Raw genomic sequence first — 13,010 nt, forward strand, 5'->3', positions numbered from 1 at the left:
TTCCCCAGGTTGCCCAGTGTGACAGGCATGTCTGGAATCTGTGGACTTCCTCCCTCTGCTTCTAGAGAAGCTGCAATGATAGGCCTAGGCCACCAAGTCTGTTTCTCACTTTAAAAATTGAGGGTTTTAAAATTTAGAAGTTGCCACGCACATGCATGACAAACATTGGTTGTAGGTGCTAATATATTTTCTACTGATAAGGATGCAATCAGAGAAATTTAGAAATACCCTATTGTGTCACATTAGACACTTGTAATTACTACTATTATTATTTTGCTTTCCTAAACTGACCTCTCTGGAGACATAATGGTCCCATATCCCATGCATGTGTCATATATCTGAATCAATATACATCGTGCTAAAGTCAAGGAGTTATTGGGTCTATCCTCACTCAAGAGGCTCTAAGGGAAAACCTGTCCTTGTCTCTTTAGACTCCTTGCTGAATCACTCCTATCTCTGTTTCTGCATTCACACCAGCTTTTCCTCTTCTGAGCATGCCCAGATCTTTTTCTAAGTCTCTCCTATGAAGACATTTGTGGTTTATAGGGACAATCTTTTTGTCAGGATAATCTCCCCACTTCGAGCTTCTAAATTCCATCACATCTGCAAACTTTATTTTGCTGCATAAGGTAATTTCTACAGCTATGCAACCATTCTTCCAACAGAAACATTTCTGATGAACTGGAAGAATCCTTCAAAAGACACAAATGGCCTCTGCTGATGTAACTGCACGGAGGTCATGCAAGAATCACCAGAGCCTACCTAGCCACCACACCCACACCAATGCAGTCTACCAAAGTTAGTCTCCAAGTCTGCACAGCCATCAGCATAGATCTCTAATGAACACACACAAATCAAGGAAACATGACATCACCAAAGAACAATTTCCTAATAAGCAACCCCAAGACATGGAGATCTACACATTTCTGTAGAGGGCATTCTCAATGACTGTTTTAAGGATGCCCAGGGAACCAAAGAACACAGATAGCAATTCAACAAAAATCACAACAGCAAGACACAAAGGTTTGGAGTTAAACACAGATTAACACAGCTAAACATTCTACAGCTGATTGACAAGATCAATCAAAAAATGTAACAGAAACTGTGGTTGCTTGAATAGGTATAGCCACCATAGACTCGTGTGTTTAAATGCTTGGCCCATAGAGAGCGGCACTATTAGGAGGTGTGCCTTGTTAGAGTAGACGTGAGGTGTGTCACTGTGGGGACAGGTTTTGAGGTCTCTTATGCTCAAGCTATGCTGAGTGTGACTTAGTCTCTTGCTGCCTGGAGATCTGATCAAGATGTGGAACTCTCTACACCTCCAGCACCATGTCTGCCTGCATGCTGCCATGCTGCCTGCTATGATGATAATGGACTAAACTTAAACTAGTCCCAATTATGTTTTTCTTTATAAGAGTTGCCATGGTCATGTTGTCTCTTCACAGCCATAAAACCCTAACTAAGACAAAGAGTATCAACAGTGGATTGATCAAGCAGAAGAAAAAATATGTGAGTTTCAAGAAAATCCAGAAACTTAACTATCTAGTTACACAATTTCTTTAAGAGTGAAGGTAAATTTACAGAAAAGTCATAATATCCTAACATTGTCACAGTGGCATATAAATCACTTACCTGACATGAAAGTTAGACAAAATTATCAAAATATTGTTATGAATACTTGACATTTAACACAAGATAGTTATATATGTAAGTGGTATCACCAAGCCAACATGGTGGAAGGTGTAGAAAATAAGTTTTTGTATATGATCAAAGTTAAATTGTTATAAACTTAAGACTATAGCTATAGGTGTTCTATGTAAGCTTTACAGGAAACACAAAGACAAGAACTACAGTAAATACTCTAAGAAAAAGAAGGAGAAAGGAATGAAGACATTCCTAGAAAACTGTCAAATCATAAAAGACAGGGATAAAGAACTAACATATCTAAAGAATGATGAACAAGATGGCAATAATAGGTACTTTAAATAATTTATGTGTAAGTAGATCAATTCTCCAGTCAAAAGATGGAGAATACTCAAATGATTAAAACAAAACAAGATGGTCACAATTGCAGAGCCCTGTAATCTCAACACTTGGGAGGCTAAGACAGGAATACTGGTCTGTGTAATACAGTGAGACCCTGTTACACATGAGAAAAATAAATGAGATTATTAAATAATAATTAATGGGTCAAGCATCAAGAAGATTATGATAATTGTAATTATATATTCATCTAATATCAGAGTACATAAAAACATTAATATACCTGAAGAGAGAGATGCAGTACAATACAACTGGGATTCAATACTCTATTCTTTTTAAATTTTTTAATACAGGACCTAGCTCATGATAGCCACTAGTGCTAGTATTGCTGTGAGGAAACACCATGAACAAAAGTAAGTTGGGAAGGAAAATACTTATTTGGCTTACACTTCCACATCATTGAAGGAAGTCACAATAGAAACTCAAACAGGGCAGGAACTCAAGAGCTAATGCAGAGGCCATGGACGGATGTTACTTACTGACTTGCTTCTCATGGCTTGCTCAACATGCTTTCTTATAGGACCAGGACCACCAGCCCAGGGATGGCACTACCCACAATGGGCTGGACCCCTCCCCATCAATCAATAATTTGCCTACAGCCAAATCTTATAGGCATTTTTCCAAATGAGGTTCCTCTTCTCTCATGACGCTAGCTTATGTCAGGTTGACTTAAAATTAGACAGTACAACATACAAGTCCACTGCTATTCCCACAAGTACCCACTGTTAACAATGAACAGGTTTTCAGGCATAAAATCAATAAGGAAACATTAGATTCAAAACTATACTTTATACTGAGAGATCCTGATAACACACAGAATATTTCATCCAACAGCAGCAGAGCACAGGATCTTCTCTAGGGCAGGTGGCACATTCTTCAGAATAGATTACTTCCACAAATGTGTTACACTGTATCAAGTATCTTTTCTGACCACAACAATATGAAATTAGAAATCAGTAAAAAGGAGAAACTGGGAAAATTCACAAGCATATGGAACTTACACAAAAACAGCAGAAACCTGGAGAACCAATAGGTGAAAGAAATGAAAGGACAAATTTAAAAATACTCTAGGCAAACAAAAATGGTTCTACAACATCCAAAACTTACGAAATGCTGCAAATGAAGTTCTATGGGGAAAGCTGACGACAGCAGAGGCCTATCCCAAAAAAGAAAGCTCTCATTTAAGCAAACTTTACAACTCGGCGAAGGAAGGAAAAGAAAAAAAGAAAGCTCAAATAACAAAGAAAGGAAGGAAGGAAGGAAGGAAGGAAGGAAGGAAGGAAGAAAGAAAGAAAGAAAGAGAGTAAAGTTAATGACTAGAGCTCAGGAAAGGAATTGTACTAATTAACAAAGCAAGGAATCATCAGAAGACTATTTTTATTTAAAATGTTTATTTATTTGTCATATATATATATATATATATATGGGTGTTTCGTACGCATGTATGTCTTTGCATTGCATGTATGCCTGGTGCCCAAAGAGGCCAGAAAGGGTGTTAGATCACCTGAAACTGGAATCACAGGTGGCTGTGAGCTACCACCTAGGCGCTAGGAATAAATCCAGGTCCTCTGGAAATGCAGCCAGTACTCTTTATTGCAGAACCATCTCTTCAGCTCTACTATTTTAATTTTTATATTTATCACAAAGGAGTCTATATTAAGGGAGCAATATATATATAGTATATATGAAAGAAGTTTGGGAAGTAATTAAAGAACTTTGAGAAAACTACAAAGAGAAAGACAAAAATCTGACAGGAAAAAAATAATTTGATCCTTCAATTCTTTCTCAAAAGATTTTAGCAGAGGCTTAAATAAACAAAGAGATGTACTCTAGCCTCCTCTCACATCTTATTGAAGTCATAAGCTATGATATATCTTAATCTGAGTGATATTTATTACCAATCTTTCCAATTCTCTCAATAATCTACCCCTTAAAAGTTTTTGGAAAAAAGTCTCTTTAAGGTGTAGCAAGCAGTTCAACCAGTAAGAGTGTCGCTGCCTTGGCCTCATGAGCTGAGTTGGTCCCCAGAACACATAACAATAACACCACAGAGTTAGCCTCCGGTCTCCACATGAGCATTGCAACAACTCTCTGTAATAATTGTCCTCGTTTGCTTCCTATTGCCGTCAAAAATACTATGGTGGACATTTGAAAGAGCCTGGCCTTCATATGCTCATATATTCGATTACTTCGTTCCCAGCAAGTAGAACTGTTTAGAAAAGAGAGGAGGTGAGGCTTTGATGGAGGAGGTGTATCACTGGGGGTAGCTTGAAGGTTTTCTGGTGGGTGTGGTCTCTCTCTCTCCCTCTCTTGTGCTGTGGATCAAATGTAAGCTCTCAGCTACTGCTCTAGAAGCATGCTCGCCTGCCTGCCTGCCTGCCTGCCTGCCTGCCTGCCTGCCTGCCTGCCTGCTGTTATGCTTCCTGTCATGATGGTCATAGACTAATCTCCTGAAACTGTGAGCCCCAGATTAAATGCTTTCTTTCATAAGCTGACTTGGTCATAGTGTCTCTAGACAGAAATAGAGAAGTAATTAAGACAATATAACCACAGGCAACTTGGGAAGGAAAAGATTTATTTCATATTACAGGGCAAGAACGGAAGCAGAGACCATAAAGAATGCTGATAACTGTCTTGCTTCCCATGGCTTGCTCCACCTGATTTCTTATACAACAAGGACCACTAGCCTGGGAGTGGCATGGTCCACAGTCACATCAACCAACCAAGACCTATAGGCATAGGCCAATCCGATAGAAGGAATTACTCAACTAAGGTCTCTTCTTAGGTGACTCTAGCTTGTGTCAAGCTGACAAAAGGAGGGAAAATACTATAACAAATAAAATTTTAAATTAAAAAAAGTATTTGAGCCTTCTAGTCACTTATTCCTCCACCTGCTTTTACTCAATTCATCCATTTTTAAAAACTTTCTATGTACGCAAAGATGGCCTTAAATTTCTGATCCTTTTGCCTCCAGCTCCTGACACTCAGATTACAATCTCGTGTCACTGCCACTGTTTCTGAAGTGTTGGGGATTGAACTCAGGGTACACGTTAGGCAAATCCTCTACAAACTAAGCCACATCCCCACCACCGTTTATCTAGTTCCTCTAGTTTGTGTCAAGTTGACAAAAAGGGAAAAAAATCACTATAATAAATAAAATTTTAAATTAAAAAGAAGAAGGAATCTCTTATGCACTGTTGGAAGCTTTGCCTGAAAATAAAAAGTTTATGGCCTATTAGCAAAAGGCAAAAAATAGGAGGTTGGAGTTCCAGAAGGGACAGCCGAGTCTGAGAATAAAGAGGCATGGAGATATTTGCCCCAGAGACAGAGGAGATATGAAACTGAGGACTGGGCAACCAACCATGTGGCACTCATAGAATAGAATAAATGTGAAAATTAAGATATGAGCTAGCCAGAGACCATGCCTAGCTATATGGCCTAGGTATTTGTAGACCTAACTAAGTCTCAGAGTTGTTATTTTAGGTGCTGGAGCGAGGGTGGAAAGACACGAGGGTACAGGTGGTTCCACCTACATTCCTCTAGCTGCACCTTCAACCTGCAGTCACCATTTCAATGCTTCTTTTTCCTCTGAAGTGACCCCCAAGCTCACATCTAGGAACCAGTTAAAATAGTTTTAAACTTGAGCACATTCCTCCATTTACCCTTCTCCCTCAGGAGAACTATAGTGGAAGCTCAAAAAGATCTAGTTTAGACATTTATTTGTGGGTGGGGGGGCGTGTGTGTGTGTGTGTGTGTGTGTGTGTGTGTGTGTGTGTGTGTGTGTGTGTGTGAAAATCTCCTTGGAGGCCGGATCTCCTGGAGCTGGCATTACAGGTGGTTGTGAGCTGAACTGCATACAGAACTGAACTCAGGTTCCTCTGCAAGCACAGCGTGTGTTCCTGACTCAGCCATCTCTCCAGTATCTCACGGTCAACATTTTAAGAAGCACCTCAGAAGACCAAACTTTGGATACAGATGAACAAAAACTAAAACAAACAACCCAACCTAGAGAGAATAATAAAGGTCGGTTATTTTTATGCTAAAGAAAACTTTACATTGAAAAGGAATCGCCATGTTCAAAACAATATTAAAAGTCACTATTCTGAGAAATAAAGCCCAAATTTCTTACGATCATGTACAATAAACTTAGCCCTTGGTCTGGATTTCAAAGCACGTCTCTCTTACAAATCTTTGTGGTTTTTAATTTAATATTATTAAAAACCTATCCTTTAGTGTGCTTTAATAGGCTCTCAATTTATCATAACCATGCTTTAAAAGCATGCTAAATTTTTGGAATTAGGAGAATCTTAGACATCAAGTAATTAATTTTACAGAGATGGCGCTCAGTGTTTTATATGTGCTATTTGTTTCTGAGTTTTTATTTTTTATTATTAATTACTTTGAGACAAAGTTTCTCAGTGTAGCCCTGCCTATCTTGAAACTTACCCAGTAGTCCAGGCTGGCCTTCTTAAGTAATAAAAGAACGTGCCACCACTGCCTCTGCTTCTGGATAATTTAACTGCACTATTTCTTAGTGATGTAAGGTCAGCAGAGGATGTGAAATTTCCTAGTAATCTTCTAATAACCTCTATAGTAAAAGGAATTACAATTTGGTTCTCCCATTATCCACATCTCCATCCCCTTGGTACCACACTAAACGCTGGAGACTTGATGAAGAGGCAGAAGAGTGCCAAGAGTTTGAGACCAACCTGGGCTACACAGCAAGTACCAGGTCGGCCTGGGTTTATGTGTTAAGGCAAAATAAAGCAAACTAAGTCCTCTCCATAGCAAAAGAAACAAGTAATAAAAATGAAGTGTCTGGGGTTTAGCACATAATCCAGATAAACTACATCTCAGTGAAGGTATTGACTTTGGGGAGCAGGTAGGGACTGTTCTTTGCCCTGTTAAAGCAGCAACTACATTATCATCTCCTTCTCAATCAGTCTTCCATATGCTAGTTGAAAAAATGAGGCTGCAGGAAGTTAAAGTAACTGCCTAATGTCTCTAGTGTCACCACCTTTCAGATGAGGGAGCTCTCAGGATTGCCAGCACTTTTAGTCCCTCCCGACCTCCCATGCTTGGCCCACCCTCCACCATGGCCGCTCACGTTCAGCAGCCGAGTTCCTGTGCCCTTGCCCTTCTCTTTGTCCTTGTCCTTCTCTGTGAGTGGTTTTCCTTCTTCATCAGCATATCGGACTGAAGAGACGTTGGATGTTTTGCTCTGCAGGAAACCCGGGGGGTTGAGGGAGCTCTTCTGGATAATGGGGTTCGGCAGCAGGGACTGTGTCCCCAAGCTGCGGTTGCTCATGATGGAAGGTCTATAGACGGAAGATTGGACGGAGCGCTTCGAGGAGACAGAAGAGATATTAGATGGATGGCTGGGAAATGCGGCTGGGGTGGTGGGAACCCTGCCCGATGTCTCTTGAGGGTTACTGATGGAAACCCTCCGGTGTCCCGGAGGAGGCAACTCCATTGCTGCATTCTCTTCAGGGCCCTCTCTGCCACTAACCTAACCGCTGCTTCCTGCGCACGCGCAGCTGTGCTGCCTTTCCCGCGCTTTCCTGGACCACGTGCTGAACGCCTGAGCTGTGTTTCAGTCGCCTGAGTGTGGAGGCTTTAGCAAGCAGGACCTTCTGCTGTGGTTCCTTGTCAGGCAGTTTCCATTTCCCCCCAGAAGCCAGAGCTCGCTGGAAGGCACCACCTCCACAGGAGGCGAGACTACCTAATTCTCAGGAGCCATCTTCTCTGCACACCAGATCTTTCTAGATTTAGAGTACCAGACATGACTTCCTATGCATTATCACCAGTGTGCCAAATGGATATTTCCAGCAACCTACTTGAACATCTTTATTTGACTGTTCCACAGACACAAGACACATTCTATTTATCTTATGTATTTATTTATTTATTTATTTATTTATTTATTTGGTTTTTTTTTTTCGGAGCTGGGGACCGAACCCAGGGCCTTGCGCTTCCTAGGTAAGCGCTCTACCACTGAGCTAAATCCCCAGCCCCTCTATTTATCTTATTTCCTGAGCCTTTAATATGTTCCAAATTTATTTGATGTAGTAATGCCACATTTGCAAAATTATGACACTTTAAAAAAATGTATGTTGATACAAAGAACCCTTTCTCGTTACCATCCTGTTCTGGGATATCTGTCATGTAGAAAAATATAATGATTTATTTTATGGTTTTTCCAGTTTGCCTCACCAACCCCTTCTGCCCTCCCAGTATTAGAACAATTTTACCATTATACACAAAGCAAACCCAGGAACTTCCAGAACATTATTGACCATTGAACATTTAAAAATATTTTTAAAGGTGGCTCTAAGGCAAGGTGGATAGCACATTAGACTTTTAAAAACATAAAATATTTTAGATATATTTTCATACCTTAGAGCTATTATTCACTGCTATAATATTTGAAATGTCATCTTCTTTTAGGCAAGAGTCTGCTCAAGAGTCAATTTAGTTAATCTCTAGCATTAGAAATTCCAGTTTCCCCGCTCACCTCCAACCTCATCTACACACCTTTCCTAGACTCTCCACTCCCATCCCTAAGTAGATTAAGAGCCTCCGGAAAGCAGACAGTTAACCAAGTGCTCTCTCACATGCCCCACAGACACAGTTAAGTGCTGCCTCCACCCTACTGCTTGGCATGCCTCTTACACTGGGGTAGAGTAGAGTACAGAGTAGTCGCTGCTCTCCAGAATTCTTCAGAGACCAGACCTTGGTTCTGGCCTTTACCTTTCTGGCTACCTGTCATAAAATCCCAGACCCTTGATTTCCCGCGTGTTCTCAGTGTGGGTCTATGCTGCATGTCCAATGAGACTTCTCATACCAGAACATTCTGACTTTCTACAGGTCCATGTAATGTAGCATAAAGTATACCTAGCATAACAGATCAGTCTTGTTTTTGTTTTGTTACACAATGAGAGATGATTTTATTTGTATTGTAAAACTATTCCCACTCGGTGGTCATGGTGGTGGCATGCCTTCGAACACAGTGCTTGGGAAGCAGAGGCAGGCAGATCTCTGTGAGTTTGAGGCCAGCCTGGTCTACACAGATAAACCGTTTCTCAAAAAACAAAGAAAACAAAGCAAAACAAACAAACAAACAAACAAACAAACAAAAACCCCCTATCCCCATGCTCCACTTACTGGCTGCGTAAGGAGAGGTGGTTCTGCAGGACAGGTTAGTGGTTAGCTCTATGCATTTTCCAGAATGCTTAATGTTTTCTGGCCAGAGCCTGAGCAGTAAGGGACAAGTTTATCATTATTTGAGATCCTTGGTTAAGTCTAGCTCTGTGCATTTGTCTCTGGAGGCATCTGCTAGAAAACATTGGCATTATTGTTTTACAGAGAAATGTATGAAGTATAAAGGAAAGGTACAGTACTTCAGGGTCCACCAAAGCCTATTTCTGAATTGTTACCAAGTCTAAAGATTCATTTGAACTTAATTGACAGTGGCAGCTAGCAATGGTCTTTGGGTGGGACAGAAATATAGTCCTGTGAACAATTTCATATCTCTAGGTATTTTAGTTCATTAGTGATACTCAATCTGAAAAGAACAGAAATGTGTTTCTCACAGTTCCGGAGGCTGGCAAGTTCAGTATCCAAATGCTGGGAGGACTGCTGTCTGCTGAGGGTCTAACCTGTGCTTTCTAAATAGTGCCTAGCAGAGTCCTTCTGAACTCTGTGTTCACGTGATAGAGGGTAGAAGTATAGAACTGACCAAGTCCTGCGAGTCCTACAGGAATTTCACCTGCCTGGGTCTTGATTTGGTCAGGACATGATGTTCCGAATGTGGCAGAGTGCCCCCTAAACCCTCATGGTTTGAGGAGAATTGACCCCCACAATTTCTTCTGATCTTGCTATGCCCATCCACACATGTACCCAAAAAGAAATGGATATTAAAGAAACTTAAATTTAAAACTCAAATATGTAAGAACCAAATGAAATACGATTTTATTGTGTCAGGAAGCATTTGTGAACCCCAAAAAACCACCACGGAGCCATCCCTGATGTAATAGCATTAGGGTCTCTTTATTACAAGCTCAGGCTTGGGCTCTCCTACAACCCAACCCTGACACAGCAGGATGGGAAGGGAAGGCAGAGCAGCCCTGAACCCTCAACAGGATAAGTTTTTATAGGAAAGTAGGTGCAAGTGAGGGGTTGTCCAGTCTGGCAAGCAAGTAATAGAATGACTGTAAGGCGACAGGCTCTGAAGCAAAACCATATACCATCACAAACAGTCTGAAGGTACATCTGAAACAATCAGACTGATCTTAACTAACTGTTGCTAGGGAGTATCTAGGGAGTAACTCTGGGCTACGGGCAAGGACAAACCCCAGGGTCCTTCCTAGTACTTGGGTGCACCTTGGATTCAGCTGTAGGTCAAGTTCTCAGACTGTTTTTGTTTTGTTTTTGATTTTTTTTTTTAAGATGGAGGCCAGACCCAAGATGAAGTAGATTTGGTCTCTCAAATTTCATCTGAGGGACAACTAGAAAAATTCTAAAAATGAACTGGATCTTAAATATCGTGGAATTATTTTTTCTAGTTGCTTTAATGATACTTACTGTGCATTCCTAGAGATATGCCCCCAAGTCTTAGAATAAATTTCCCTTGAAAAGATTTTGAAAGAAAAAGAGTTGGGGGCATTCAAAAGTTTAACATTAAGCCTAACCTGATATCTCACAACTCTGTGTTTTTAAAAGATCTCCAAAACGTGCTCCAGTGATGAGGCTGGGCGTGGTCAAGAACATCTGCAGCTGTCTCAGAGGACAAGTTCAGTACTCAGTACCCACCCTGGACAGCTGACAACTTCTTGTAGTTCTGGGAATCTAACACTTCTAGCCTGCAGAGGCACCCACATGCATGTGGCGTGGACACACATTCATGTAAATAAAAATAAAACTTTTTTATTTTTTTAAATGTCGAGCTGAACTGGTGAGCTGGCTCAGCAGACAAACATCCTTGCACGAGCCTGACGACCCAAGTTTGATACCCGGAACCCATATAAATGACGAAGGAGAGAACCAACTGCACAGAGTTGTCCTTTGACCTCCATATTGAGTCTGTGGCACAAAACCCTTCCCTATCATTTATACACACTGATGATGATGACTATAATGAAAGGTTTTTTCAAGTTATAAGCTCATTCACCTTTCTGGTTTTTTGGTACTCATCTCTACAAGGAAATGATCCATTTTATAAAGCCTCTGCTTACATCTAACTTCACCTACAAACCTTTTCTAGGTCCTTCCATTCCCAGATCTAAGTAGATTAAGAGTCTCATCCTCTCTTCCTGCTGCTCCCACAAACCTAGGCTTCATCCTCAAAAATTCCAATTTGACAGGTCTGATATTCTCATCATAGCAATCGGCCATGAATTAACCAATGGGGCTCTTGTAAAGAACTTTCCTAATCACGGTCAAAAGAATCTTTGACGTGCACTGTTGAGTTGTGGTGGTGAAGGACTTGTAGATTCCGTCATTCTCTCAGACCTGACAGAATTCAAAGATCACTCTCCCACTGTCAGTTAAGACGTTATTAACAGTCAGCTTCCTCCAGCCGCAGTGCAAGGCTGCATTCTCCATGCCATTTGGAGCAAACCTAGCCACTTGGCTAATACGAAGCTGTACCTGTCTGTATTTCAAGTCTGGTACAGATATAACTGAATCCAAACCAAAGTACCACAGGGACGGTACCACTTCCTGGAGGACTGATTCCTTGCTTGTCCTTGATAGAATTCATGAATTCCATCTCTGTTGGCTACTGGGTAAGAGTCTGTTTCCAGCCTTTCTGTTGGCTACTGAGTAAGAGTCTGTTTCCAGCCTTTCGGGTCACTAAAGGACCCTCCTCCTTTATAAGCAGAAATATCACAACTGACCAACAGCTCTTTGATGAAATATAAAAGGGTTTCTTTAATCCTTTAGAAAACATCAGCCACCTCACAATGGAGGATACTCTCCCCATTTCAGGGCTCTTATCCCTACTCACATCTGCAAAACCACTTTTGATGTGAAAAGTCATATTATCGTGGACTCCAGGAATTAGAGGGGCCATGACTCAGTCAGAAACAACCCCACACTGAGAGCACCTTTCCCCATTTCTCCTTGATGACACAATTCAGATATGGTCAACTTCAGCACATCCCTGCAGAAGCTGCAAAACAGACTATGAACTCCTACACTTCCAGCTGCTGCCGACATGAGAATCACTGCTAATCAGTGAAGACTAAAACTGGCAGGAATGTCAGAACTGCATGTATTTATAATTCTATAACACGGGTAAATACCCGTTCAGCAACTCGGGCCTTACAGATAGTAAAGGAGTTTCACTATGGTGCTGCAGAGACAAGAACAGCCACCTCACTTAACAATCTGTCCATCATCTTCTATACAACATTCAGTTGTGTGCTAATCTGGGAGGCCCAGTAGTTTCGGGGATGTGTCCAACAGCCTTTGAGTCACCTTCTCTTCTAGCAGGTCTTCTCACTGACTTAAGCTGTCGGACTTAAGCTCACAGACACCAGCTGAAGAACCATTTGAAATGTGTTAGGACAGCATTTTTTTTCTACGCAGAACCCACCCCAAGAGTGGAATTTTCCAAAAACCTGAGATATCCGATAGAGAGTGAAAATGAGGACGGTGACCTTCCATTCATGTTTCCCGTGACTCACAAGAAGAACCCCTTGATCGCAGCATTCAAGAGGCTGGGGAAGGAGGATCAAGAGTTTAAGGTCAGTCCGAGAGACAGCGCAAGACCCTTTCTCAGAAAACTAGCAGAAACAGAAGGACTGGGGAGGGGGCTCAGTGGTAGAGTCCCTGCCTTCCAGAATAAAACCCCGGGTTTGAAATCCATCAACTGTACGAAGTCAGAGCAGAGACTCAGAGGTCAGCCCCAGATCACACGCCTGAGCTGGCTATTGGTCCAGCTTCTCCTTGCTGTCTGACTTCGT

At 41.3% G+C, this 13,010-nt stretch overlaps 1 protein-coding gene across 2 annotated transcripts in view; it reads right to left on the minus strand.

Annotated features, from left to right (window-relative positions):
* Positions 1 to 7,549, minus strand: part of Catspert (catsper channel auxiliary subunit tau) — a 95,775-nt gene extending 88,226 nt beyond the window's left edge. Inside the window, 1 exon segment of one of the 2 annotated variants that reach the window (NM_001409059.1) lies at positions 7,151 to 7,549. In NM_001409059.1, coding sequence (NP_001395988.1) covers positions 7,151 to 7,516 — 366 coding nt within the window. In that variant the 5' untranslated portion in view covers positions 7,517 to 7,549. 2 annotated transcript variants of the gene reach the window in all.
* Between the last annotated feature and the right edge of the window lie 5,461 nt (positions 7,550 to 13,010).

This window comes from Rattus norvegicus, chromosome 9 (genome assembly GCF_021556685.1).
Source record: "Rattus norvegicus strain SHRSP/BbbUtx chromosome 9, alternate assembly SHRSP_T2T, whole genome shotgun sequence".
NCBI lineage: Eukaryota > Metazoa > Chordata > Mammalia > Rodentia > Muridae > Rattus > Rattus norvegicus.